The sequence below is a fragment of the Gouania willdenowi genome, unplaced genomic scaffold (genome assembly GCF_900634775.1).
Source record: "Gouania willdenowi unplaced genomic scaffold, fGouWil2.1 scaffold_54_arrow_ctg1, whole genome shotgun sequence".
NCBI classification, from domain to species: domain Eukaryota; kingdom Metazoa; phylum Chordata; class Actinopteri; order Blenniiformes; family Gobiesocidae; genus Gouania; species Gouania willdenowi.
The window spans coordinates 277,456-303,301 of NW_021145218.1; the positions used below are offsets into that span (position 1 = coordinate 277,456).

Below are 25,846 nucleotides of genomic sequence, written 5' to 3' on the forward strand. Positions count from 1 at the left end.
GAAGAAGAAATATTATGGAGGGAAATGAAGCTGAGTATGAGTAAGACGGACAGTGATGATGATGATGATGATGATGAAGGCTGTCTACGTCATCACGACCACCTGTGTAAAGGAATGTTTGCTCCAAACTTGGAGAAAAGTGGAGAAGAAGAAACGGAGGCGTGTCCGTCCAACCCAAGTATATAAAGCAGCGCCACCCAGCGGCAACACCTGTTTTTCAAAATAAGTTAAAATATCTTTCAATAAAAAATAAAATGTAAATAATTCCTCAGGTTCAACCAAACATCACTGGATTTATTTAAACGGTGTTATTTACTATTTATCACAAAGTCAGCATGTTACTATTTTATTTTGAAAAGGTTTGTAGATAAAGAAAAAGGCTTGAAAATTCTCTTTATTTATATAACTGGTAAACACTGGATAATCTACGTCCGCTATTCTCAACTGGTGGGTCCGGAACTCAAAGTGGGTCTTGAACCTGTACTGGTTGGGTCGCAGACAGCTAGTCAAAAATAAATAAATAAATACCTAATGTCTCTCATGTTGACTTGTCTCTTAATTTGAAAGAAACTTTTTTTGACAGACATTCTGTGAAATGTATGTTGCACATGATATAGATTTATATTTAAAAATGTTCTATATATATATGTGTGTTTTCAGCTGCTATTTTTGAAAAACTAACTGACTGTGGTAATATGTGGGTCCCATGGTGAGACCAGTTCAGAACCCCTGATCCAGGGTTGGGCTCAATTACATTTTTCAGTTAAAATTACGTTTTCAATTACAATTAATTTACAATTACAGTGACCAACATTTTTTGTGATATTAAATATATTTGAATAATTGTTAATTACAGATGTGTAGAACTGTACATAGAACTGTAACATGGTTCCCCAGTTTTGCGTTCAATTGTAATTGACAATTTTTGTAGAATTTTCATGACAATTACAATGTCAATTATCTGAACACAATTACAATTTGATTAGAAATACAACAGCAACAGATTTTTTAATATTACAATTACCATTATATTTATGCCATAATCGTAATACTTGCGTTATATTATTGTAATTTTACTTGCAAATTTGAGGATAATTCTGAATAAAGTCAGTAAATAATATTTGCGTTATTTATTTACAATTTGGTGTTATTTAGTTGTCATATTTTAATTAATTTTTGCTGTAACTTTATGTATTTTGTTTAGATATTGTGTATTTGTGTTGTCTTTCATGCTTTTTTGAAGTTATTTTTTTTGTCCTATGTTTTTGTTGTTTTATGTCTTTTCTCATAATTGTATGCATTTTGTTTTCCTTTTTGTGCGTTTGTGATGTCATTGTGTGTATTAGTGGATGTTTCCTGATGGTTTAACAAAAGGTCAGAAAGTAAAAGTATCTCCTGTGTCTGATTGTAATTGTTATATTTTTTAAAACAGTAATTCATCAGTTGTCATGGTGATAAAAAATACAATGCTGTGGAAAAGTTCATCTAAATGGATCAATTCATTATCTAATTGTAATCCCTATGATTGTAATGAAGAGTTTTAATTCCTTAAACTAGGATTTAAGTTTTTTTTTTCATCATTTTAAAATGACTATTTTATTTTACTTTATTATTTGTGTGTCTGTCCAGTCTGTATGTGTTTGTAACACCACGGCCCAACTTGAAGGACCAGAGAGGAAGACAGAGGACGCTGAGAACAACTCTGTGCTTGGTTGAGAGTTTATTTTAACTGTCCATTGGTTCAGCAGGTCAAACAGGTTGTTAACCTGGACAAAGGAAGAAGAGGGAAAGTTACAATCAAAGCATAATTAACAATTTTCTCATGCTGGGATTTTATATCTGCATTTAAATTAAAAAAATCTAAATTAACCAGCACTGTTATTTTTAGTTAATTTGATCCATTTTCCTGATTTAAACTAAATGCTTTTGTAATATTAAACAGTATGCTCAAATTATACTCACCTAATAAACCAATACACAACTAAAAATCAAACCTAAAATGTACTTAATTTATAAATAGTTATTATAAATCCTTAGTTTGAAATTTATTTAAACTTGGAAACACTTGTTTTTTCAATTGAATTGCATTTATTTATTTATTTATTTATTTATTTAATGTATTTACTTATTTATTCATTGTTAATTTATTAATTAAATTATAAACACATTTTACTAAGTGTTAAGTATTAATATCAATCACTTTAAACCAACTATAATAATTTTCAACTTATGACATCACCTGGAACTTTTTCTTTATCTTTAACTAAAGACTTACTTTTGATCATTTTACTTTAGTTATTTAACCAAATAGTTCTTTTATTAACTTAAACACTACTCAAATCAAATATTCTACTAAGAAAGGATGACGTCTCACTGATCAGACCATTCCATCTGCTGCACAGTTAGTGCATTGTACACGCCTGCCTGTCAAACACGCGCTGACCTGTCTGTCAAACTCACGCCTACCCAGAGTATTTTATCCTTAACGTACATTAACCCAATGATTAACATACCGTCTCTGCTCCTCTCTCATACACTGCACTCTAATGTCAGCTGGATGGCTCTGCTCGCGCTGTGCGCCCTGCTGCTCTGAGGTGATGTCCTCTGCCCATTACGCAGCTGATCCAACCCGACCTGATGGTGCACCGCCCTTTTAAGGCCCTGCCCCACGCAACTAGACAGCCCAGCAAAAGAAAATGATTTTCTTTAAAAGAAAGAAAATAAGAAAGTCAATATTTTTAATTCTTTTTTGGATGGTTTGGACTTCACAGTGCCTTTGTCATGTTTTAATGCCTTATTACAACGTGAATCATTTTTAATGCCTTGTTGTGTTGTCTTTCATGCGTTTTTGTCATCAATTCATTATCTAACTGTAATCTCTATGATTGTAATGAAGAATTTTAATTCTTTAAACTCGGATTCAAGTTTTTTTCTTTTAATCATTTTAAAATGACTTCATTTTATTTTATTTTGTTATTTGTGTGCCTTTGTCATGCTTTATTGCACCAATATAATAATTACTATTCTGTAAAATCATATTTTTATTACACAAACAAACAGTTCTTCCTTTATGGTAAATACTGTCCAGGTCAGCCATGTTTTTTTGTTTTTTTTTTGACCTGCTGCACCTGGATCAGAAATGACAGTTTCCGAGGTTCATTGAACGCAGCATAACACACGTCATGACGTAACGTCTTGAAGAACGCAAACGGCCACGAGCTGTGACGTGTGAGCACATGAAAGACAAGATGACAGTCTGCTCAGAAGACTTACTTTAGTAGAGATTCAGAACCTGGAGTTTCTATCTGTAAATGTCACCGTACATTTTGACCAGCAGATGTCCCCAGTGAGCGTTGTGTGTCACAGTGAGTTTTTTTTTACCGTGTTCTGGTCGTGTAGCATCATTTAAAAGTGTCTTTATGTCTTGTCTTGTGCAGTAGTTGATGCTAGTTTATCTTTATTGAACTGAAAGCAGTGTTTACCGTGTAAAACATATATTTCCCTATTTTTGTAGCCATTACTGTGCATTATAAATGTATCAAACACTACGCCACGCTTTTAGAAGCACATTGTTGTCTTTATTATAGTTATTAATGAGTTATTTTTGAACACAAGCACCTCTTTTTGTGTCAGTGTACACATTTAGTCATTAAATGCAGCTTTGCAGAACAGCTCAATGTTTGACAGGTAGTCATGGTAACTCAGGCTGAGATGAAAGCGGTGCAGAATCTAGACTACAGTAGTAATAACAGCACTAAACGACTAAAGTAGCTTTAACACTAGCATGCCCAAGGTTTTCTTACTCCTGTTGCCCTGCCCAGAGGCCGCCAAATGACACTCATTTGCAACTCAGTGGGGCCACCTCTCTTATGTAAATAAAGCCTTTCGATCGGAATGTGCAGCTGGGCAGTGACAAACTTTGGGGGTTGGTGTAAATGATGGCCAGTGTTGAGAAACCAGTTTCTCCCAGGTAGATGTTTGTTAATCCAAATAACATTATATGGAATTATTGGATAAGAATGGCCAAATTAATATGAGCCATGTGTGTTGTGATCAATTAATAAACCACAATAAATAAAATTAGAAAAAGAAAAACAGTAATAAAGCAACCAAGCTCCTGTTTCCTACTCCTGTATTTTCACTATTTACCTTTATTGTTTTTGTGCTTATAAATGAAATGTATTGTTGCTATTTATGGTAAAGCAAGATTTCCGAGTGTGAAAAGGACTGTTTGAGTTCTCACTTTAAAAAGGTAAATTCACGAGGTCCACCATTCACTAACCAGGTCCATGAATTATTTTATTAAGCTATTATTTTACAAATTTGAAGAAAGTGCACAAGATGCACAAAGAATCAATGCTTCAACAGGGAAAAACAATCTCAATCTCTGTTTACACCATCAGTTATGCTGACATTATCCCTCTTGACCTTTGACCCAATGCGGAAGTACTGAACCATAGTGAAAGTTTGAAAAGGCTTATCACCTCAAGGTGAAAAAATAGCCAACTCAGGGCAGATATTTCACTGACTCTGGCGACTGAGAAGCAAGGATGTCAAAAGTTTACAGCTCTCAGCAGGCTTTGGAGATGATCCTAAATGACGCCAACCCCTGTGACTCCGATGGAGAAGAAATATCCCTTCAGCTGAGTTCTGACTCTGAAATTTCTTCCGGTAAAATTTTCTAAACATCCTTTTTTTTGTTTGCTGATTATGGCAGTTGTGTTTTTAATGTTTTATTAATCACATCTCAAAAATATGATCACCCTATACATGAGGAGGATTCGCCACCTTCAGAAAAGAGAGGTCGCCTGGAGACACACGAGTGGCTGACAGAGACGGCAAAAGACGGCACAGTGTGGCGTGAAGAACAGGTCGGAAGGCCTCTCCATCACAGCCCAATTGAAGGTCACGTCACAGATGGAGAGCCAACTGCTTTGGCCAGAAGAAAGGTGACGAGTCGCTTACAGAGTTTCTTCTGCTTCATAACTGTGGAAATGCTTCGGACCATTCAGGAGTGGACTGTCCAGCATGCACTCCAGACACAACATGAGAACTGGTTCATTGCCATACCTGAACTAATGGCGTTCATTGCAATCCTGCTTCTGTGGGGGATTGTCCGCCTTCCATCGCTGCATGACGCATGGTCAGCAAAACTGGGACCGCCCCTGATCAACAGGATTATGGCTCGAAACCGTTTCAAGGACATCATTCAGCATCTACGCTTCGACGACAAGGACACACGCGGTGAACGAGTTGCGACTGACCGGTTTGCTGCAATCTCTGACGTTTGGGGGTCTTTTGTTGCCAACTGCATCACTTCGTACAACCCAGGCAGGCACATCACCATAGATGAGCAACTTTTTCCAACTAAGACTCGCTGCTGTTTCTTGCAATACATTGCAATGAAGCCGGACAAGTTTGGTATCAAGTTCTGTGTGGCATGTGACCTTAAATCCAAGTATGTGTGCAAAATCATCCCATATCTTGGCAAAGACCCCAGTCGTCCACCTGGGGAGAGATTGTCTGAAAATGTGGTGATGAAGCTTATGGAACCGTTTATGGACAAAGGAAGAACTGTTACAACCGACAATTTTTTCACTTCATTGTCACTAGCACGTCGACTGCACAGCCGGAAGACCACCCTCCTTGGCACAGTCAATAAGATTCGCCGGGAGCTTCCAGATTCAGCTAAAAAGAATTTGGCCCGTGAGGAATTCAGCACACAAGTGTTTTCAACCTCTGGTGCCACACTGACTGTTTATGTGCCCAAACGAAAGAAGACTGTCTGCCTCCTCAGTAGCGTGCACAGCGTGGTGGAGACTGAGGCTACTCGGAAAAAAAAGCCGAACACAGTCACCGACTACAACAGCATGAAATGCGGTGTGGACGTCATGGACCAGATGGTTCGAAAGTACACTGTGCGTTCAGGAACACGGCGTTGGCCAGTCGCTGTGTTTTACAACATGATTGACATTGCAGCGCTGAACGCACATGTGCTTTATCAGGCATGCACTGGGGTCAAGGAGAGAAGGGTGGACTTCTTGCTGGAGCTTGCAAATGAGCTTGCCCAGTCTCATATGGCAGCCAAGGAGGTGAATGAGCAAAACCTTCAGCAACAACCACCCACACCTGATGTGGGGAAAAGGGCATTGTGCCAGGTGAAGTGTTGCTGCAGGAAAAACTGTGCCACCAAGCGTTGTATGTATTGTGACAAGTTTGCATGTGGCAAATGCATAAAGGAGGTGTGGCAGTGCCAGAAATGTTCACAAAATCTCTATTAAATAAATTTCACCAAGAATGCAAACAAACTGTTGCCGTCTCACTATTACTACTTACTACTTTCTGTTGCAAAAGTTGAAATATAAGTTGCAACCTCTATGTAGCTGCTGTATGGGAAACACAAAGGAGAATACAAAAGGTCTTTGTGTCCTGAAACCTACCTAGCCACCCCCCACCCTAGCTGAGGGGGGAGTAGTGGCCTCAGTAACATAACAATGGTCACAAGCTGAGTTGTTCACACCCGCCATCTGACACCAGCTTGGACATTAAAGGTATAGGTGTCAAATGACACCACTCTGGTCATGCTAGTGTTAATATCCTTAAAACACCCCGTAAAGATTGACCAGTAGATGTCCTCAGTGAACAAGGTTTGTGACCAAAATGACTTTCTTGTCATTTTCTACATTTTAACGACTCATTCAGTGATATTCCTGCAACAAGTGAGTAAATACTGCTTGTTTTCATTTATGGTGAATTTAGTTACTCATACCCCTAATTATTCACTGCATGTTTTGTAATATTTTAAATGTATTTACTTAATGTGTTATATACTTAAATCAAGTAGGTAAATAATGCTTGTTTTTAGTTATTTTAATATTGTATATTTACTTGCAGTTTCAAAAATATTCCTAAATGAAGTTAGTAAATAGTGCTTGTGTTGAAATAATGCATTTTTTTTTTTGCAAATTCTGTAAAATTCCTGAATGAAGTAAATAATACTTGTGTTGTAATATTGAAATTTTACTAGCAAATTCAGTGATGTTTCTGAATAACATGAGTAAATAATATTTGTGTTGTATTATTGTAATTTTACTTGCAAATTTAAGGATATTCTTGATTGATGTAAGTAAATAATATTTGCGTTGTAATATTTTAAATTTAGTTGCAAAGTCAGTGATATTCCTCAATATAGTATGCAATTAATATTTGTGTATTTTTGTCTTTACTTTAATATTTATTTTTTAAAAAAAGTATCATTTTGCATGTTTTTAATGACATTTTGCCACAATTTTGTGTTATTTAGTTGTTGTCATATTTTTTTAGTCATTTTAGTTTTTTTTTGTTGTCCTACATTTTGTTGTTTTGTTGTAATTTTATGTATTTTGTTTTGATATTGTGTATTTGTATTGTCTTTCATGCTTTTTTGAAGTCATTTTTGTGTTTTTTCATCCTATGTTTTTGTTGTTTTATGCTTGTTTTAATTTATGGTGAATTTAGTTACTCACCCCTAATTATTCACTGCATGTTTTGTAATATTTTATACTTACTTATTGTGTTATATACTTAAATCAAGTAGGTAAATAATGCTTGTTTTTAGTTATTTTAATATTGTATATTTACTTGCAAATTTAATAATATTTCTGAATAACGTAAGTAAATAATATTTGCATTGTATTATTGTAAATTTATTTGCAATTTTAAGGATATTTCTGAATAAATTTAGTAAATAATATTTGCGTTGTATTATAGTAGATTTACTTGCAAATTTAAGGATATTCCTGAATAAAGTAAGTAAAAAATATTTGCATTGTGTTATTGTAATTTTACTTGCAAATTTTAGAATATTCTTGATTGATGTAAGTAAATAATATTTGAGTTGTAATATTTTAAATTTACTTGCAAATTCTGTGATATTCCTCAATGTAGTATGCAATAATATTTTTGTCGTTATTTTAATATTACTTAAAAAAGCATCATATTTTGCATGTTTTTAATGACATTTTGCCACAATTTTGTGTTATTTAGTTGTCATATTTTTAGTCATTTTTGTTTTTTTTGTTGTCCTATATTTTGTTGTTTTGTTGTAATTTTATGTATTTTGTTTTGATATTGTGTATTTGTGTGGTCTTTCATGCATTTTTGAAGTCATTTTTGTGTTTTTTCATCCTATGTTTTTGTTGTTTTATGTTTGTTTTAATTTATTGTGAATTTAGTTACTCATACCCCTAATTATTCACTGCATGTTTTGTAATATTTTAAATGTACTTACTCATTGTGTTATATACATAAATCAAGTAGGTAAATAATGCTTCTTTTTAGTTATTTTAATATTGTATATTTACTTGCAAATTTAAGAATATTTCTGAATAACGTAAGTAAATAATACTCAAAAAATACACAAATATTAATTGCACACTATATTGAAGAATATCACTGAATTTGCAAGTAAATTTAAAATATTACAACGCAAATATTATTTACTCATATCTAGTGGACTAGTTCAGGTACCTGGTGGACTAGTTCAGGTACCTGGTGGACTAGTTATGGTACCTGGTGGACTAGTTATGGTACCTGGTGGACTAGTTATGGTACCTGGTGGACTAGTTCTGGTACCTGGTGGACTAGTTCAGTTACCTAGTGAACTTGTTCTGGTACCATGTGAACTTGTTCTGGTACCATGTGAACTAGTTCTGGTCCCTGGTGGACTAGTTCTGGTACCTGGTGGACTAGTTCTGGTACCATGTGAACTTGTTCTGGTACCTGGTGGACTAGTCCTTGTACCTGGTGGACTAGTTCAGGTACCATGTGAACTAGTTCTGGTACGTGGTGGACTAGTCCTGGTACCTGGTTGACGAGTTCTGGTACCATGTGAACGAGTTCTGGAAGCTGGTGGACTAGTTCACGTAACATGTGAACTAGTTCACGTAACATGTGGACTAGTTCAGGTACCTGGTGGACTAGTTCAGGTACCTGGTGGACTAGTTCTGGTACCTGGTGGACTAGTTCAGGTACCTGGTGGACTAGTTCAGGGAACGTGAACGAGTTCAGGTACCTGGTGGACTAGTTCTGGTACCTGGTGGACTAGTTCAGGTACATGTTGAACTAGTTCTAGTACCATGTGAACTAGTTCTGGCACCTGGTAGACTACTCCTGGTACCTGGTGGACTGTCCAGGTACCTGGTGGACTAGTTCTGGTACCATGTGAACTAGTTCTGGTACCTGGTGGACTAGTTCAGGTACCATGTGAACTAGTTCTGCTACCTGGTGGACTAGTCCTGGTACCTGGTGGACTAGTCCTGGTACCATGTCAACTATTCCTGGTACCTGTGGACTCATTCAGGTACCTGGTGAACTTGTTCTGGTACCTGGTGGACTAGTTCTGGTACCTGGTGGACTAGTTCTGGTACCTGGTGGACTAGTTCTGGTACCATGTGAACTACACCTGGTACCTGGTGGACTAGTTCTCTTACCATGTGAACTAGTTGTGGTACGTGGTGGACTAGTCTTGGTACCTGGTGGACTAGTTCTGGTACCATGTGAACTAGTTCTGGTAACTGGTGAACTAGTTCACGTACCTGGTGGACGAGTTCTGGTACCATGTGAACTAGTTCTGGTACCTGGTGGACTAGTTCAGGTACATGTTTAACTAGTTCTGGTACCATGTAAACTAGTTCTGGCACCTGGTAGACAAGTCCTGGTACCTAATGGAGTAGTTCGAGGAACCTGGTGGACTAGTTCAGGTACGTGGTGGACTAGTTCAGGTACCTGGTAGACTAGTCCTGGTACCATGTGAACTCGTTCTGGTACTTGGTGGACTAGTGCTGGTACCATGTGAACTAGTTCTGGTACCTGGTAGACTAGTCCTGGTACCTGGTGGATGAGTTCAGGTACCATGTGAACTAGTTCTGGCACCTGGTAGACTAGTCCTGGTTCCTGGTGGACTGGTTGAAGTACCTGGTGGACTAGTTCAGGTATCTGGTGGAGTAGTTCTGGTACCATGTGAACTAGTTTTGGTACTTGGTGGACTAGTTCTGGTACCATGTGAACTAGTTCTGGTACCTGGTAGACTAGTCCTGGTACCTGGTGGACTAGTTCAGGTACCTGGTGGAGTAGTTCTGGTACCATGTGAACTAGTTCTGGTACTTGGTAGACTAGTTCTGGTACCATGTGAACTAGTTCTGGTACCTGGTAGACTAGTCCTTGTACCTGGTGGACTAGTTCTGGTACCATGTGAACTAGTTCTGGTACCTAGTGGACTAGTTCAGGTAACATGTGAACTAGTTCAAGTACCTGATGGACTAGTTCTGATACCATGTGGACTAGTTCAGGTACTTGGTGGACGAGTTCAGGTACCATGTGAACTAGTTCTGGTTCCTGGTGGCCTAGTTCAGGTACCTGGTGAACTAGTTCTGGTACCATGTGAACTAGTTCTGGTGCCTGGTGGACTAGTCCTTGTACCTGGTGGACTAGTTTAGGTACCATGTGAACTAGTTCAGGTACCTGGTGGACTAGTACAAGTACCTGATGGACTAGTTCTGGTACCATGTGAACTAGTGCTGGTACCTGGTGAACTAGTTCTGGTACCATGTGAACTAGTGCTGGTACCTGGTGAACTAGTTCTGGTACCATGTGAACTAGTTCTGGTACCTGGTGGACTAGTTCTGGTGCCTGGTGGACTAGTTCAAGTACCTGATGGACTAGTTCTGGTACCATGTAAGCTAGTTCTGGTAACAGGTGAACTAGTTCTGGTACCTGGTGGACTCGTTTTGGTACCATGTGAACTTGTTCTGGTAACTGGTGGACTAGTTCTGGTTCCTGGTAGACTAGTTCTGGTACCTTGTGAATTAGTTCAAGTACCTGGTGGACTAGTTCTGGTACCATGTGAACTAGTTCTGGTTCCTAGTGGACTAGTTCAGGTACCTTGTGAACTAGTTCAGGTACCTGGTGGGCTAGTTCTGGTACCTGGTGGACTCGCTCAGGTACTTAGTGGACTAGTTCTGGTAACATGTGAACTAGTTCAGGTGCCTGGTGGACTAGTACAAGTACCTGATGGACTACTTCTGGAACCATGTGAACTAGTTCTGGTTCCTAGTGGACTAGTTGAGGTACCTGGTGGGCTAGCACAGGTACCTGGTGGACTAGTTCAGGTACCTGGTGGACTATTTCTGGTACCTGGTGGACATGTTCAGGTACCTGTTGGACTAGTTCTGGTACCTGGTGGACTAGCTCAGGTACCTGGTGGACTAGTTCAGGTAACATGTGAACTAGTTCAGGTACCTGGTGGACCAGTACAATTACCTGATGAACTAGTTCTGGTACCTGGTGGACTAGTTCTGGTACCATGTGAACTTGTTCTGGTACCTGGTGGACTAGTTCTGGTACCATGTGAACTAGTTCAGGTACCTGGTAGACTAGTTCAAGTACCTGATGGACTAGTTCTGATAAAATGTGAACTAGTTCTGGTACTTGGTGGACTAGTTCTGGTACCATGTGAACTAGTTCTGGTACCTGGTGGAGTAGTTCTGGTACCATGTGAACTAGTTCTAGTACTTGGTGGACTAGCTCTGGTACCATGTGAACTTGTTCTGGTGCCTGGTAGACCAGTCCTGGTACCTTGTGGACTAGTTCAGGTACCATGTGAACTTGTTCTGGTACCTGGTGGACTAGTTCAAGTACCTGATGGACTAGTTCAAGTACCTGATGGAGTAGTTCTGATAAAATGTGAACTAGTTCTGGTACCTGGTGAACTAGTTCTGGTACCATGTGAACTAGTTCTGGTACCTGGTGAACTAGTTCTGGTATCATGTGAACTTGTTCTGGTACCTGGTGGACTAGTTCTGGTACCATGTGAACTAGTTCTGGTACCTGGTGGACTAGTTCAAGTACCTGATGGACTAGTTCTGGTACCATGTGAACTATTTCTGGTAACAGGTGAACAAGTTCTGGTACCATGTGAACTTGTTTTGGTACTTGGTGGACTAGTTCTGGTACCATGTGAACTAGTTCTGGTACCTGGTAAACTAGTCCTGGTACCTGGTGGACTAGTTCAGGTACCTGGTGGACTAGTTCAGGTACCATGTGAACTAGTTCTGTTACCTGGTGGACTAGTTCTGGTATCATGTGAACTTGTTCTGGTACCTGGTGGACTAGTTCTGGTACCTGATGGACTAGTTCTGATACCATGTGAACTAGTTCTGGTACCTGGTAGACTAGTTCTGGTATCATGTGGACTAGTTCTGGTACCATGTGAACTAGTTCTGGTACCTGGTGGACTAGTTCTGGTACCATGTGAACTAGTTCTGGTCCCTGGTGGACTAGTTCTGGTACCATGTGAATTAGTTCTGGTACCTGGTGGACTAGTTCAGGTACCATGTGAACTAGTTCAGGTACCATGTGAACTAGTTCTGGTACCTGGTGGACTAGTCCTGGTACCTGGTGAACTAGTTCTGGTATCATGTCAACTATTCCTGGTACCTGTGGACTCGTTCAGGTACCTGGTGGACTAGTTCTGGTACCATATGAACTTGTTCTGGTACCTGGTGGACTAGTTCTGATACCTGGTGAACTAGTTCTGGTATCTGGTGGACTAGTTCTGGTACCTGGTGGACGAGTTCTGGTACCATGTGAACTACACCTGGTACCTGGTGGACTAGTTCTCTTACCATGTGAACTAGTTCTGGTATGTGGTGGACTAGTCCTGGTCTCTGGTGGACTAGTTCTGGTACCATGTGAACTAGTTCTGGAAGCTGGTGGACTAGTTCACTTAACATGTTAACTAGTTCAGGTACCTGGTGGACTAGTTCTGGTACCAAGTGAACTAGTTCTGGTACCTGGTGGACTAGTTTTGGTACCTGGTGGACTAGTTCACGTACCATGTGAACTAGTTCTGGTACCATGTGAACTAGTTCTAATACCTGGTGGACTAGTTCAGGTACATGTTGAACTAGTTCTGGTATAATGTGAACTAGTTCTGGCACCTGGTAGACAAGTCCTGGTACCTGGTGGACTAGTTCGAGGAACCTGGTGGACTAGTTCAGGTACCTGGTAGACTAGTCCTGGTACCATATGAACTTGTTCTGGTACTTGGTGGACTAGTTCTGGTACCTTGTGGACTAGTTCTGGAACCATGTGAACTACACCTGGTAACTGGTGGACTAGTTCTATTACCATGTGAACTAGTTCTGGTACGTGGTGGACTAGTCCTGGTACCTGGTCGACGGTTCTGGTACCATGTGAACTAGTTCTGGTACCTGGTGGACTAGTTCTGGTACCATGTGAACTAGTTCAGGTACCTGGTGGACTAGTTCAGGTACCTGGTAGACTAGTTTTGGTACCTGGTGGACAAGTTCAGGTACCTGGTGTACTAGTTCTGGTACCTGGTGTACTAGTTTCTAGTACCTGGTGGACTAGTTCAGGTAACATGTTAACTAGTTCAAGTACCTGATGGACTAGTTAAGATACCATGTGGACTAGTTCAGGTACCTGGTGGACTAGTTCAGGTACCATGTGAACTATTTCTGGTACCTGATGGTCTAGTTCAGGTACCATGTGAACTAGTTCTGGTACCTGGTGGACTAGTCATAGTACCTGGTGGACTAGTTCTGGTACCATGTGAACTTGTTCTGGTACCTGGTGGACTAGTTTAGGTACCATGTGAACTAGTTCAGGCACGTGGTGGACTTGTCCTGGTACCTGGCCGACAGTTCTGGTACCATGTGAACTAGTTCTGGTACCATGTGAACTAGTTCTTGTACCTGGTGGACTAGTTCCGGTACCTGTTGGACTAGTTCTGGTACCATGTGAACTTGTTCTGGTACCTGGTGGACTAGTTCAGGTACCTGGTGGACTAGTTCAGGTAACATGTGAACTAGTTCAGGTACCTGGTGGACTAGTTCTAGTACCATGTGAACTAGTTCTGGTACCTGGTGGACTAGTTCAGGTACCTGGTGGACTAGTTTTGGTACCTGGTGGACAAGTTCAGGTACCTGGTGTACTAGTTCTGGTACCTGGTGTACTAGTTTCTAGTACCTGGTGGACTAGTTCAGGTAACATGTTAACTAGTTCAAGTACCTGATGGACTAGTTAAGATACCATGTGGACTAGTTCAGGTACCTGGTGGACTAGTTCAGGTACCATGTGAACTATTTCTGGTACCTGGTGGACTAGTTCAGGTACCATGTAAACTAGTTCTGGTACCTGGTGGACTAGTCATAGTACCTGGTGGACTAGTTCTGGTACCATGTGAACTTGTTCTGGTACCTGGTGGACTAGTTTAGGTACCATGTGAACTAGTTCAGGCACGTGGTGGACTAGTCCTGGTACCTGGCCGACAGTTCTGGTACCATGTGAACTAGTTCTGGTACCTGGTGGACTAGTTCAGGTACCTGGTGGACTAGTTCTGGTACCATGTGAACTAGTTCTTGTACCTGGTGGACTAGTTCCGGTACCTGTTGGACTAGTTCTGGTACCATGTGAACTTGTTCTGGTACCTGGTGGACTAGTTCAGGTACCTGGTGGACTAGTTCAGGTAACATGTGAACTAGTTCAGGTACCTGGTGGACTAGTTCTAGTACCATGTGAACTAGTTCTGGTACCTGGTGGACTAGTTCAGGTACCTGGTGGACTAGTTCAGGTAACATGTGAACTAGTTCAGGTACCTGGTGGACTAGTACAAGTACCTGATGGACTAGTTCTGGTACCATGTGAACTAGTGCTGGTACCTGGTGAACTAGTTCTGGTACCATGTGAACTAGTGCTGGTACCTGGTGAACTAGTTCTGGTACCATGTGAACTAGTGCTGGTACCTGGTGGACTAGTTCTGGTGCCTGGAGGACTAGTTCAAGTACCTGATGGACTAGTTCTGGTACCATGTAAGCTAGTTCTGGTAACAGGTGAACTAGTTCTGGTACCTGGTGGACTAGTTTTGGTACCATGTGAACTTGTTCTGGTAACTGGTGGACTAGTTCTGGTTCCTGGTAGACTAGTTCTGGTACCTTGTGAATTAGTTCAAGTACCTGGTGGACTAGTTCTGGTACCATGTGAACTAGTTCTGGTTCCTAGTGGACTAGTTCAGGTACCTTGTGAACTAGTTCAGGTACCTGGTGGGCTAGTTCTGGTACCTGGTGGACTCGCTCAGGTACCTAGTGGACTAGTTCTGGTAACATGTGAACTAGTTCAGGTACCGGGTGGACTAGTACAAGTACCTGATGGACTACTTCTGGAACCATGTGAACTAGTTCTGGTTCCTAGTGGACTAGTTCAGGTACCTAGTGGACTAGTTCAGGTACCTGGTGGGCTAGCACAGGTACCTGGTGGACTAGTTCAGGTACCTGGTGGACTAGTTCTGGTACCTGGTGGACATGTTCAGGTACCTGTTGGACTAATTCTGGTACCATATGAACTAGTTCTGGTACCTGGTGGACTAGCTCAGGTACCTGGTGGACTAGTTCAGGTAACATGTGAACTAGTTCAGGTACCTGGTGGACCAGTACAATTACCTGATGAACTAGTTCTGGTACCTGGTGGACTAGTTCTGGTACCATGTGAACTAGTTCTGGAAGCTGGTGGACTAGTTCACGTAACATGTTAACTAGTTCAGGTACCTGGTGGACTAGTTCTGGTACCAAGTGAACTAGTTCTGGTACCTGGTGGACTAGTTTTGGTACCTGGTGGACTAGTTCACGTACCATGTGAACTAGTCCAGGTACCTGGCGGACTAGTTCAGGTACCTGGTGGACGAGTTCTGGTACCATGTGAACTAGTTCTAATACCTGGTGGACTAGTTCAGGTACATGTTGAACTAGTTCTGGTACCATGTGAACTAGTTCTGGCACCTGGTAGACAAGTCCTGGTACCTGGTGGACTGGTTGAAGTACCTCGTGGACTAGTTCAGGTTCCTGGTGGAGTAGTTCTGGTACCATGTGAACTAGTTTTGGTACTTGGTGGACTAGTTCTGGTACCATGTGAACTAGTTCTGGTACCTGGTATACTAGTTCAGGTACCTGGTGGAGTAGTTCTGGTACCATGTGAACTAGTTCTAGTACTTGGTGGACTAGCTCTGGTACCATGTAAACTTGTTCTGGTACCTGGTAGACTAGTCCTGGTACCTGGTGGACTAGTTCAGGTACCTGATGGACTAGTTCAGGTACCATGTGAACTTGTTCTGGTACCTGATGGACTAGTTCAGGTACCATGTGAACTAGTTCAGGTACCTGGTAGACTAGTTCAAGTACCTGATGGACTAGTTCTGATAAAATGTGAACTAGTTCTGGTACCTGGTGAACTAGTTCTGGTATCATGTGAACTTGTTCTGGTACCTGGTGGACTAGTTCTGGTACCATGTGAACTAGTTCTGGTACCTGGTGGACTAGTTCAAGTACCTGATGGACTAGTTCTGGTACCATGTGAACTATTTCTGGTAACAGGTGAACAAGTTCTGGTACCATGTGAACTTGTTCTGGTACCTGGTGGACTAGTTCTGGTACCTGGTGGACTAGTTCAAGTACCTGATGGACTAGTTCTGGTACCATGTGAACTAGTTCTGGGACCTGGTGAACTAGTTCTGGTACCATGTGAACTAGTTCTGGTACCTGGTGGACTAGTTCTGGAACCATGTGACCTTGTTCTGGTACCTGGTGGACTTGTTCTGGTACCATGTGAACTTGTTCTGGTACCTGGTGGACTAGTTCAAGTACCTGATGGACTAGTTCTGTTACCAGGTGAACAATTTCTGGTACCATGTGAACTAGTTCTGGTACCTGGTGGACTAGTTCTGGTACCATGTGAACTTGTTCTGGTACCTGGTGGACTAGTTCTGGTACCATGTGAACTACACCGGGTACTTGGTGGACTAGTTCTCTTACCATGTGAACTAGTTCTGGTACGTGGTGGACTAGTCGTGGTACCTGGTCGACAGTTCTGGTACCATGTGAACTAGTTCTGGTACCTGGTGGACTAGTTCAGGTACCTGGTGGACTAGTTCTGATACCATGTGAACTAGTTCAGGTACCTGGTGTACTAGTTCTGGTACCTGGTGGACTAGTTCAGGTACCTGGTAGACTAGTTCAAGTACCTGATGGACTAGTTCAAGTACCTGATGGACTTGTTCTGATACCATGTGAACTAGTTCTGGTACCATGTGAACTAGTTCTGGTACCATGTGAACTATTTTTGGTAACAGGTGAACAAGTTCTGGTACCATGTGAACTTGTTCTGAAGTAGATGGAAAGATTGATGAAAGGTCACCCTCATATTTTAACTTGTATGAGGGGGAACATCTTGGGTCCCTCAGCATTTGTATTTTCAAGTAGGTTTGAACTAGTCGTTCTGATGATAAATAACCCCTCTAAAATTAAAGGAACAGGAATAGTGTGGGTTATTTTATCCAGATTATTTTTTTTTTGAGCCCACCAGACCCTGAGGGCACCCCGGCACTGGAAACCCCCAAGGACAAGGCCCCCCAGAGCCCTCCCCCCAGGCGGCAGAAGGACAGCAGCCCAGCCTCCGCCACCTGCCGAACAACATGAGCCACGGGGCGACGCCCCCCCCGCCGGTGCGCGACCAACAGCCGCTGCCACGAGAAGGAGTCACACCAACGGCACATACTTGGCGTTGTGCAGCAGCCCCCAGCCAAGGGTGACCGGAGCCAATCATCTGCCGGCAGACAACGAGACAGCAATTGAAAGCGCAAACCACCCACCAGAACAGCAAGCACCACCTCCCAGCAAAAAAAATCATCCCGAAGAGCCATGCAACCCTGGTACAGACACCTGCATCTCCCAAGCGCACCCACTCCCCACACTGGTGCGCCAGGCCGCCCAGGGCTCATATACCGCGGAGACCGTCCCAAAGACCACCAGGAGACGAGCCAGGCACCCAACCACACCCGAAGAGGAGAGACACCTCCACATACCCCGGGTAAACCCAGCAATGACCCCGAATGCCCCGCAAAAGCCCATCGCCCCAACACGCTTGACCACACCACCCCAATGTAATTGTGCCCTACACGTTGGTCCAGCCATCAACAGAGGGGCCGAGCTCCCACCTGACGGGCCTAAATTTATGAACCCACCCAGCACTCTGTGATTTTTAATGTGTGTAGGTCCTCAAAAATGTGATAACGTTTTAGTAAGAAGAAGAATATTAATAATAATAAAAACGAGGTGCATCACAATAGGGTCCTACGCACTGTTGTGCTCGGGCCCTAATTATGGATCCCAGTAAAAAGGTTTAAAATTAATGTGAAAATAAATAGAATCCGAATAAATGGAGAATGAGTCACAGGTGTTCAGCTTCACTGATTCTTCTACTATGTTTACAGCACTCCTATGAAAGGATTATTGATATAATGTATGAGAATAAGAATCAGATCTCAGCACTGAGTGTTTTTAATAAATGCTGAGTATGTTGTTTCTAGAAAATTACATTATATTTGTTATTTTGAAGTTAAAACTGTTTATCATTATTAAAAGGGATTTTTTACAGGGGCATGATATTGTTTCAGAGGAAACTAATGTACATTAATCACACAAACACAATTGGTGAAGTTAATTTTCACATTCTTCATTCCAGTCAGCATCATAGTGGTCCTGTATGTGAGAGTGTTTATGGTGGCTGTGTCTCAGGCCCAGGCCATGCGCTCTCATGTTACAGTGGTGACACTTCAGAGTTCACTGAAGGTTAACAGGTCAGAGCTGAAAGCTGCTAGAGCTCTGGGTGTAGTGGTTGTTGTGTTTCTAATGTGTTTAACTCCATTTTACCTTGTTTCACTTACATCAGGGTTTGGAGAGAAAAGTCTATCATCTTACATTTTTGTTATTTGCCTGTTTTTCTTCAATTCTCTGCTTAACCCTGTGATCTATGCGTTTCTGTATCCCTGGTTCAGGAAATGTGTGAAATGTGTTTTTTTCTCTTCAGATTCTGAAGTTTAGCTCCAGTGAGACCAACATACTGTAAATATTATATCAATTTGCTTATTTTGTTTATGTTTAGAGATTTGTCATGACTGTGAAAGCTAAAGTGAACTAAATTGAAAAAAATAACTTTTAAGTGATCAATCTGTTGTTGTGTCACAGACCTGACATGTTTTGATATTTTTATGTAAAACTGATCTGAAGAACAATCAGAAGTTGCTGATGTAGAGATAAATGTGCACCAATCACATGCACAGCAGGTTGATTTCTAAAGAGTTCAACAAATGATAGAAATGATAAAACATACATGTTTCATATGTGAATAAAACACCTCATCTATTACAGTTTGTTTAAACAAAGCGTAAAGTTAAAAGGTAAAGTTAAAGTTAGGCAATAGTTTATTAGGAACAATGAAATAAATCAGCAGACTATCAAATATGATCAGATCACACTTTACCTGTTGTTTACAGAGTTACTTTTATAGATTTATGAAATAAAAACTATAACTATGAAATAAAAGTGACTTGTGTCCTCATTTGTGGGAAAACACCACATCACACAACTGTTCATTAATGTATTGACAGTAAAATGTACATATGCACAAAATAACACAATATGAATAAACATTTCACAACAGTTTTATTTATCTCAGTATAAACCACCAATAAAAACATTATTTTTTTTGGTGGAAGAGGGCTTTAAACTCAATAAAGTCTGTACAGTACAGACTATAAGCTATAAAATAATTAATCCCACAATGAGGAAAATTTATAATCATTGACAATGAAAAATAAATGACACCTGTGTGCAGTTGGAAATATGATGTTAATCTAAATAAAGTATAAAAGTGAGAAAGTGTCACTGACAAAAAGAAGAGATAGAAACAAAGGAAAACAATGCTTTGAAATAAAAAAAATATATAATTCATAATTAAATACTTATGAACTCAGTTAGCCTTATTGAGTGTGTGAGTAGACAGCACACTGGTGTGTAGTATGTAGTGCAGGGCTATTCAACTACATCTTGCTGTGGGCCATAATGTTGGAAGGCTATGGTTTGTGGGCCAGACATTCCTGGCACAGTTGTTTTTTTTTTGCCTTGTCTGCACATGCTGTCTAAGGTCAACACTACCTGTAGTGCAATCTTTTTAAATCAGCAATGCATGTTTTTTTAATTTTTTTTTTTTGCAATTAAATGAACTAGTGTAGTCCCCGTCGGAAGTATGCATTCATATAGTGGGAGGAGCTTAAGTAGTGTTGTCATTAATGTCCAAATGAGTATGTGTTATGAAGGTTGGATGTACAAAGAGGTGTACATACTCTGTTACTGTGTAGTGTTATAAAGGGGTTTATTTGCAGGTGCAAAGTAAAATAGTGTGAGTGAGATTTACCTGTTTAATTCTATTCAGCATGAACATGATAAATGTGTTTGTTTTTTTTTTTACTCATTTTTATATTTTTTTTGTTTGGTGTATTTTTCTGTAATGTATGGAGTCATGTGTATTGTTGTATCTATTGTCTTTTTGTGCATTTTTTTTGTAATTATAGTTTTTTGTTGCCGTGGTAGTGTGATTCTGGAGTTATTTTGTGTGTTTTTGTATCTTTTTTGGTGTAGCTTTGTGCATTTCAGTTGTCATTTTGTGTATAAATATTTATTTTGAGACATTTTGTGTGTTTTTGGAGCCTTTTTGTATATTTTTGTACATTTCTGTTGTTGTTTTGTGTACTTTTTGTATAAGTATTGTATAGTTTTTTGTTTTCTTTTACTCATTTAGTATATTTTTATTATAAATACTGTCTACCTCCATCTCCGTGTTATCCCTCACACGCGCGTCATGCACATAATCCGTCACAGGTTGTTGAGAAATAAAAAAAAAGGAAAAAAAAGAGACATGGAAGTACCACAAAAATAAACGTTTTACAACACCAAAGTCGCAAGTATATCCTGGTGTAGTGCACGCATGCGCATTAGCCGTGTGTGTGTGTGCTTACATTGTAGTTGCTAGCATCTTAACACATGGAATAATATAAGAAGAAACACTCACACTTGCACAGAACAAACAATAATCATAGTAGAGCCGTGTTGTGGACCCATCCATTCACAAAAATGTTACATTCCTCTGTCTGAAGAAGCAGAATGTTTGTGATATGTTCGGCTAATGGCCGTCAGCAAACCCGCCGCCCACAGTCATGAGACGGAGGAGGAAGTGAAGTCCATGACCCACGATTTAAAGGAAGTTTGGAATCACGGGAATAATTTTAAATAACCATAAAATATTAACTTGAATCACTTTTAGCAGTACAAAAACTTTTTTAATATTGACCTTTTTTTTTCTTTGAACCCAAACAAACTGCGACAGTGTGACGTCATACTACTGGAAGTAGCGCGTTCTATACGGCGCTCATTACTGAGAGGGCCGTAATTTAAAATGTAACGTTTTGAACATTTTGCTACACCAAATTACTCCAAAATAACAGATTCACACACTTGGGGTATTTGGAACCCATTGACTAAGTTACAGGTCGAACTCACACGTGTAGGGGAGATATTCGCTCCACACACACACACGCGCACGCGCACGCACGCACATACACACACACACACAGAGACCTTTTTTGCTTTTATAGATAAATTAATTTATTTTATTGTATAATTGTGACCATCATCGGCCCTCGCTAAGGAAGGGTAAGAAATACTGTATCTAAGGGAGGACTGACACTCAGGCCATTTCAGGTGGAGTTCTCACGAGGCTTGTGATGGCGTTCAGTTTAGTAAGGCATCTTTTCATTATTATTACAATAAAATATGGGATATTTATGGGAAAATACTAATATGGGAAGATGGCGAAAAAGAGGGGTAAAATACGGGAGTTTCCCGGCCATACTTGACAGGTATGTTTTAGACCTACATTACATAAATACATTTTGTTTTGTAATGTTAAAATATCAAATTTAATTAAAAGTTTGTTATGTGGGGTGGAATTGCTAGCTAAAACGTCCAACCCTCCTCCTTTATCCGGGCTTGGGACTCTGAGAGAACCTATGACATCATCAGCAGCAAAGGAACTTGCTTTATTTGAGAAAACCTGTGACATCATCTACAATTTTCTTAACACTGAGTTAATCTGCAAAGCTCTATTTAAGAAATATTTAATGGACGATGTCAATAAAGTCCAAGCAAATCTGATGTTGCACATCCTTGAACCAAGCAGCAGCCATGTTGAAAGTCTCAGCTCTGTCTGTCCCTGAAATGCAGGAATCCTTGCTTTTATAGATAGATGTAGCATTAGCATTGACCTAGCAAAGACATTATGGTAGCAATAGCTTTGCATTAGCCTCACAATAGCTATGATAAATGCAGTAGAACAGGAAAAAAATGTTAACCAGTTAGAAGTCCAGTTTAAATAGTAGTATGTGCAGAGCCGGCTCTACCCAATGTGGCGCCCAAGGCCAGATTTTCTTTGGCGCCCCCCCCCCCCCCCCCCCTCCCCCAAATGAGATAGACCTAACCAAAAAAAATTACTGTACTCAACCTCACCTCACCTACTACAGCTGTACTTTCCTATATTTTACATTGTTATACATTGTTAGTGTCTGCAGGCTCGTCTAAACTCTTCCCTGTGTCTCGTCTAACATTAACCTTGAGTTTAGGCCTTTTATTCATTTATTTCTGAAGTTTTGCTTGTTTTAAAATTTGAATTTCACCTTTTGGTGTATTTTAAATAGTTATCCATCAATAATAATTTGAGGTACGAGGAAAAAGACTGTGCATGTAAAAAAAAGTGAAAAGTGTTCAAGTATCTCTATTCTACTGAATCTGTTTGATGTCAGACAATCCACAGTTTGACACTGAAAACTCTCTAAAGTTGGACATGTTTAGGGTTTGTACAGTTGCTGGCCTTGGTATTTCTTGTGTTTTATTTTGATCATTATTCTCAGATTTAGTAGGTTTTTGTGTGCGTGTGTGTGTGTGCGCGCGAGTGTGCGTGCGTGTGTGTGTGCGTGCGTGTGTGCGTGTGTGACGGACTGACGGACATGACTTATGCAAATACAGAACAAACAGTGTTCCGTTTTGGATCAGTACGGGACGCCCCATTCAATGGCCAAATAAGGACAGATTTCGTATTTTAAGAGGCGTGTGGCAGCACTAAACAGAACACTGAGCTAAAAACTGATACAGTACAACCATCATTACATTACCTTTTTCTTTCTCCCGGTTTTCCTCCTCTTCGTGTATATATATATATATATATATATATATATATATATATATATATATTCAGGTAAATACAGGCAACCTGCAGAACCGGATTCTGCAGGTCCTGGTGACCTGTATTTACACACACCCGTAGCTCTTCTTCTCTTCTTCATGGTGTCTATGAATCAACAGAGTTGGAACTGTCGCCTCCTGCGGTCACAGATTTTTCCGGGTCACGGATTTTGTTTATCATAGTTTGGTAAACAAAAGAGGTTTGCATCGACTTTTTTAACTTTTACTGATTTTTAGAGCGACTGGCGCCCTGTCCAGGGTGTACCCTCGCCTAGCACCCAATGAGAGCCAGAGATTGGCACCTGCAGACCCCCGCGACCCTGTAAAACAGGAACAAGTGGGTCTGAAAATGGATGGATGAATGGATGATTTTTAGAGCATCCCAAAGCAGCACAATTTGTCATTTTGACTGAAAAAGCTGCTAAATGATCCTGAATGCTTTCATTCCTTTACAACTCAATGGACTGAAAGAAGTGATTTTCATCATCATTGATGTCATTTCAACATGGCACTGCACAAACTCAAAAATGGTAAAGTAGTCCTATATAAAAAGTTAATAAAACGAATATGTTACAAAATAATAGATCTTCTAATAAGGACATTTCAAAGGTTTTAGGCCACATTTATAAAAACAGTGGAGGATACCGTTAAACAACCAAATAAACACAAGAAACTTAAATATAAAATATGTAGCAACTTCTCTATAAGTGTAGCAAAAGGTTGACCTTTCTTTCCATGTGTAAACTTCACAAACAGGTCTAAAATTGGAACAATTTCAACTTCACGTTGAACAACATGTTAAAAACGCATGTAAAGAAACAGTCTTTCAGTGTGGTACAACCAAGTGTGTTATCCTTTCATGATTTAAAGTCAAATCACAGTTACTCATTCAACAAAAGGTCATTTTTGAGGCTCAACACTCTAGGTCTCAACTTATTATCTTCCAGGACCATCAAGACTTTTGGATGAAGTCACAAGTATTGGTGAAGTTTTTATGGTAACTCAGGTGCAGTGCATAAATTAGTCAGAAAAGCACGACATACCCTTCAGCCAGTGTGGGGAACTCCACAACTATGTTACCCTCAAGCACAACAGCAACCTTGTCAGGGAAGAAGCCAATAGTATCTGTTGAACCAGCACTAGACAGGAGAAGATCAACTGGTACGTTGTTGATTTCTGGTTCATCTGGCTGTGGCACCTAAAGAAAGTAACTAATGTTATACAGTGTATGAAAATAAATACTTACATCACATGTCTTTAGAAATCCAGAGTCATCTTCATGCAGATACGTTGGGTGGGTACCGAGGACAGCAGCACGTTGAATATTGGCATCATCTTGTTCCTGAAGAGTGTGTGAAAGCATTCTTGCTTTAGATTGTACTGGGAAAAGCATAAAGCTATTCATTCAAAAACTCCTATAATGTCTGTAGTGGGTAATGATTTCATTATATAGCACTGCTCTAGTCTAAAGTCATGGGAATTCAAACAGAGGTTCACCAAAACTCCCAGTTCCATTGTTATCATACATAAAGTACCACAATCCAAAACTGATCAAAGCCTGAAGACGGGGATATGTTGGTCTAACTCAGCATAGAAATGAGTTTTTAGGTTGAGGTGTGAAATTCTGTGAAATTCCAAACAAATCTATAAAAAATAAAAACAATTGTAGCTGTAAAGAAGGGGACAAAAATATAATATGTCACATAAACAACAGTTTACACACAACATAGAGATGGAATGCTCTCTGAATTTGTCAGATGATTGAAATATCTAGTGAAAGAGGTGGTCATATACTTCCAAACAATAGGTCACATTAAAGAAAATGTTCTAACCTGTGATTCCATCTTAAGGCCAGGCCATCGTTACAGAAACTCTTTGACATGCAAGTCATCATTGATGACCTCTTGGCGTCGTAGGGCAAAAGTATTCTGCATTAACTTAGAAATATTTAAGAGGTTCTAAAGATGTACTGAATGCACAAACCAGACTGATGATTCATTATTATGGTTGCTTCCATTTCAGCCTATAGAACAAAAAGAAGAAAAAAAATAGTGGCTGTACATTTGCAACAATTTCATCTCCACTCAGTAAGATGGTTTTCTGCAGAGAACTGCAATGTAAATATAGATGAGACAAAATGAAAATCTAATTTAATCAGGAATGTGAGGAGAAATGAACTTTAAAGTGCAGAACCTTCTCCTTTTGAAAATAAACAGTGCAAATGAATCAATCAAACCATTAATCACTAAGAGTCTGAAAACTAATCAATGACCAGGAAATAATATCAAACATTTGAAACATTTAGAAGTAAAATTAATCCCAACCATTTAAAATATTTCCTTACTTATGATGTAAATGTAATTCATTATTGGAGGGAAACCTAGAGCTGAGATAGATTTGTATTTACAACCAATGCATAAAAATATTCACTTCTAGGAAAACTTGAACTTTTCCACAAATCTATTCTAAAAGGCTGCTATAAGGTGGAAGATTGAGAAGCAAATGCTGGAGCGAGCGGGTCATGTGATGCAAATGGGAAATGATAGACTGATGAAAGCAATGGTGTTAGGGTGGAATAATAAGTTGGAAGGATGTGAGAAGAAGAAGAAAACGATGCTGTATATGAAGAGAATGATGAATGAGGCGGGGTTTGACTGGACTGATGT

General features: G+C 40.0%; 1 protein-coding gene across 5 annotated transcripts; it reads left to right on the forward strand.

Moving 5' to 3' along the window:
- The first annotated feature begins 3,232 nt into the window (after positions 1-3,232).
- Positions 3,233-18,098, forward strand: LOC114460602 (serine/arginine repetitive matrix protein 1-like). Of its 5 annotated transcripts, none has more exons than XM_028442511.1 (2): positions 3,233-3,365; positions 17,405-18,098. In XM_028442511.1, the coding sequence occupies exons 1-2, from the start codon at positions 3,338-3,340 to the stop codon at positions 18,082-18,084; spliced, it is 708 nt and encodes a 235-aa protein (XP_028298312.1). In that variant the 5' UTR covers positions 3,233-3,337; the 3' UTR covers positions 18,085-18,098. The 5 variants fall into 5 exon arrangements, 3 of the variants coding, with proteins under 3 accessions (XP_028298312.1, XP_028298313.1, XP_028298311.1); XR_003673685.1 differs by having other exon boundaries at positions 3,234-3,365; positions 17,413-18,098; XM_028442512.1 differs by lacking the exon at positions 3,233-3,365 and adding an exon at positions 6,591-6,647 and having other exon boundaries at positions 17,413-18,098.
- Positions 18,099-25,846: the final 7,748 nt, after the last annotated feature.

Bases quoted from the DNA above. Each gene is read 5' to 3' on its own strand.
- LOC114460602 (XM_028442510.1), top strand. From the start codon at position 17,221: ATGGAAAGATTGATGAAAGGTCACCCTCATATTTTAACTTGTATGAGG. The intron at 17,306-17,404 runs GTAGGTTTGAAC...TTTTTTTTTGAG, and splicing joins CTCAGCATTTGTATTTTCAA to CCCACCAGACCCTGAGGGCA.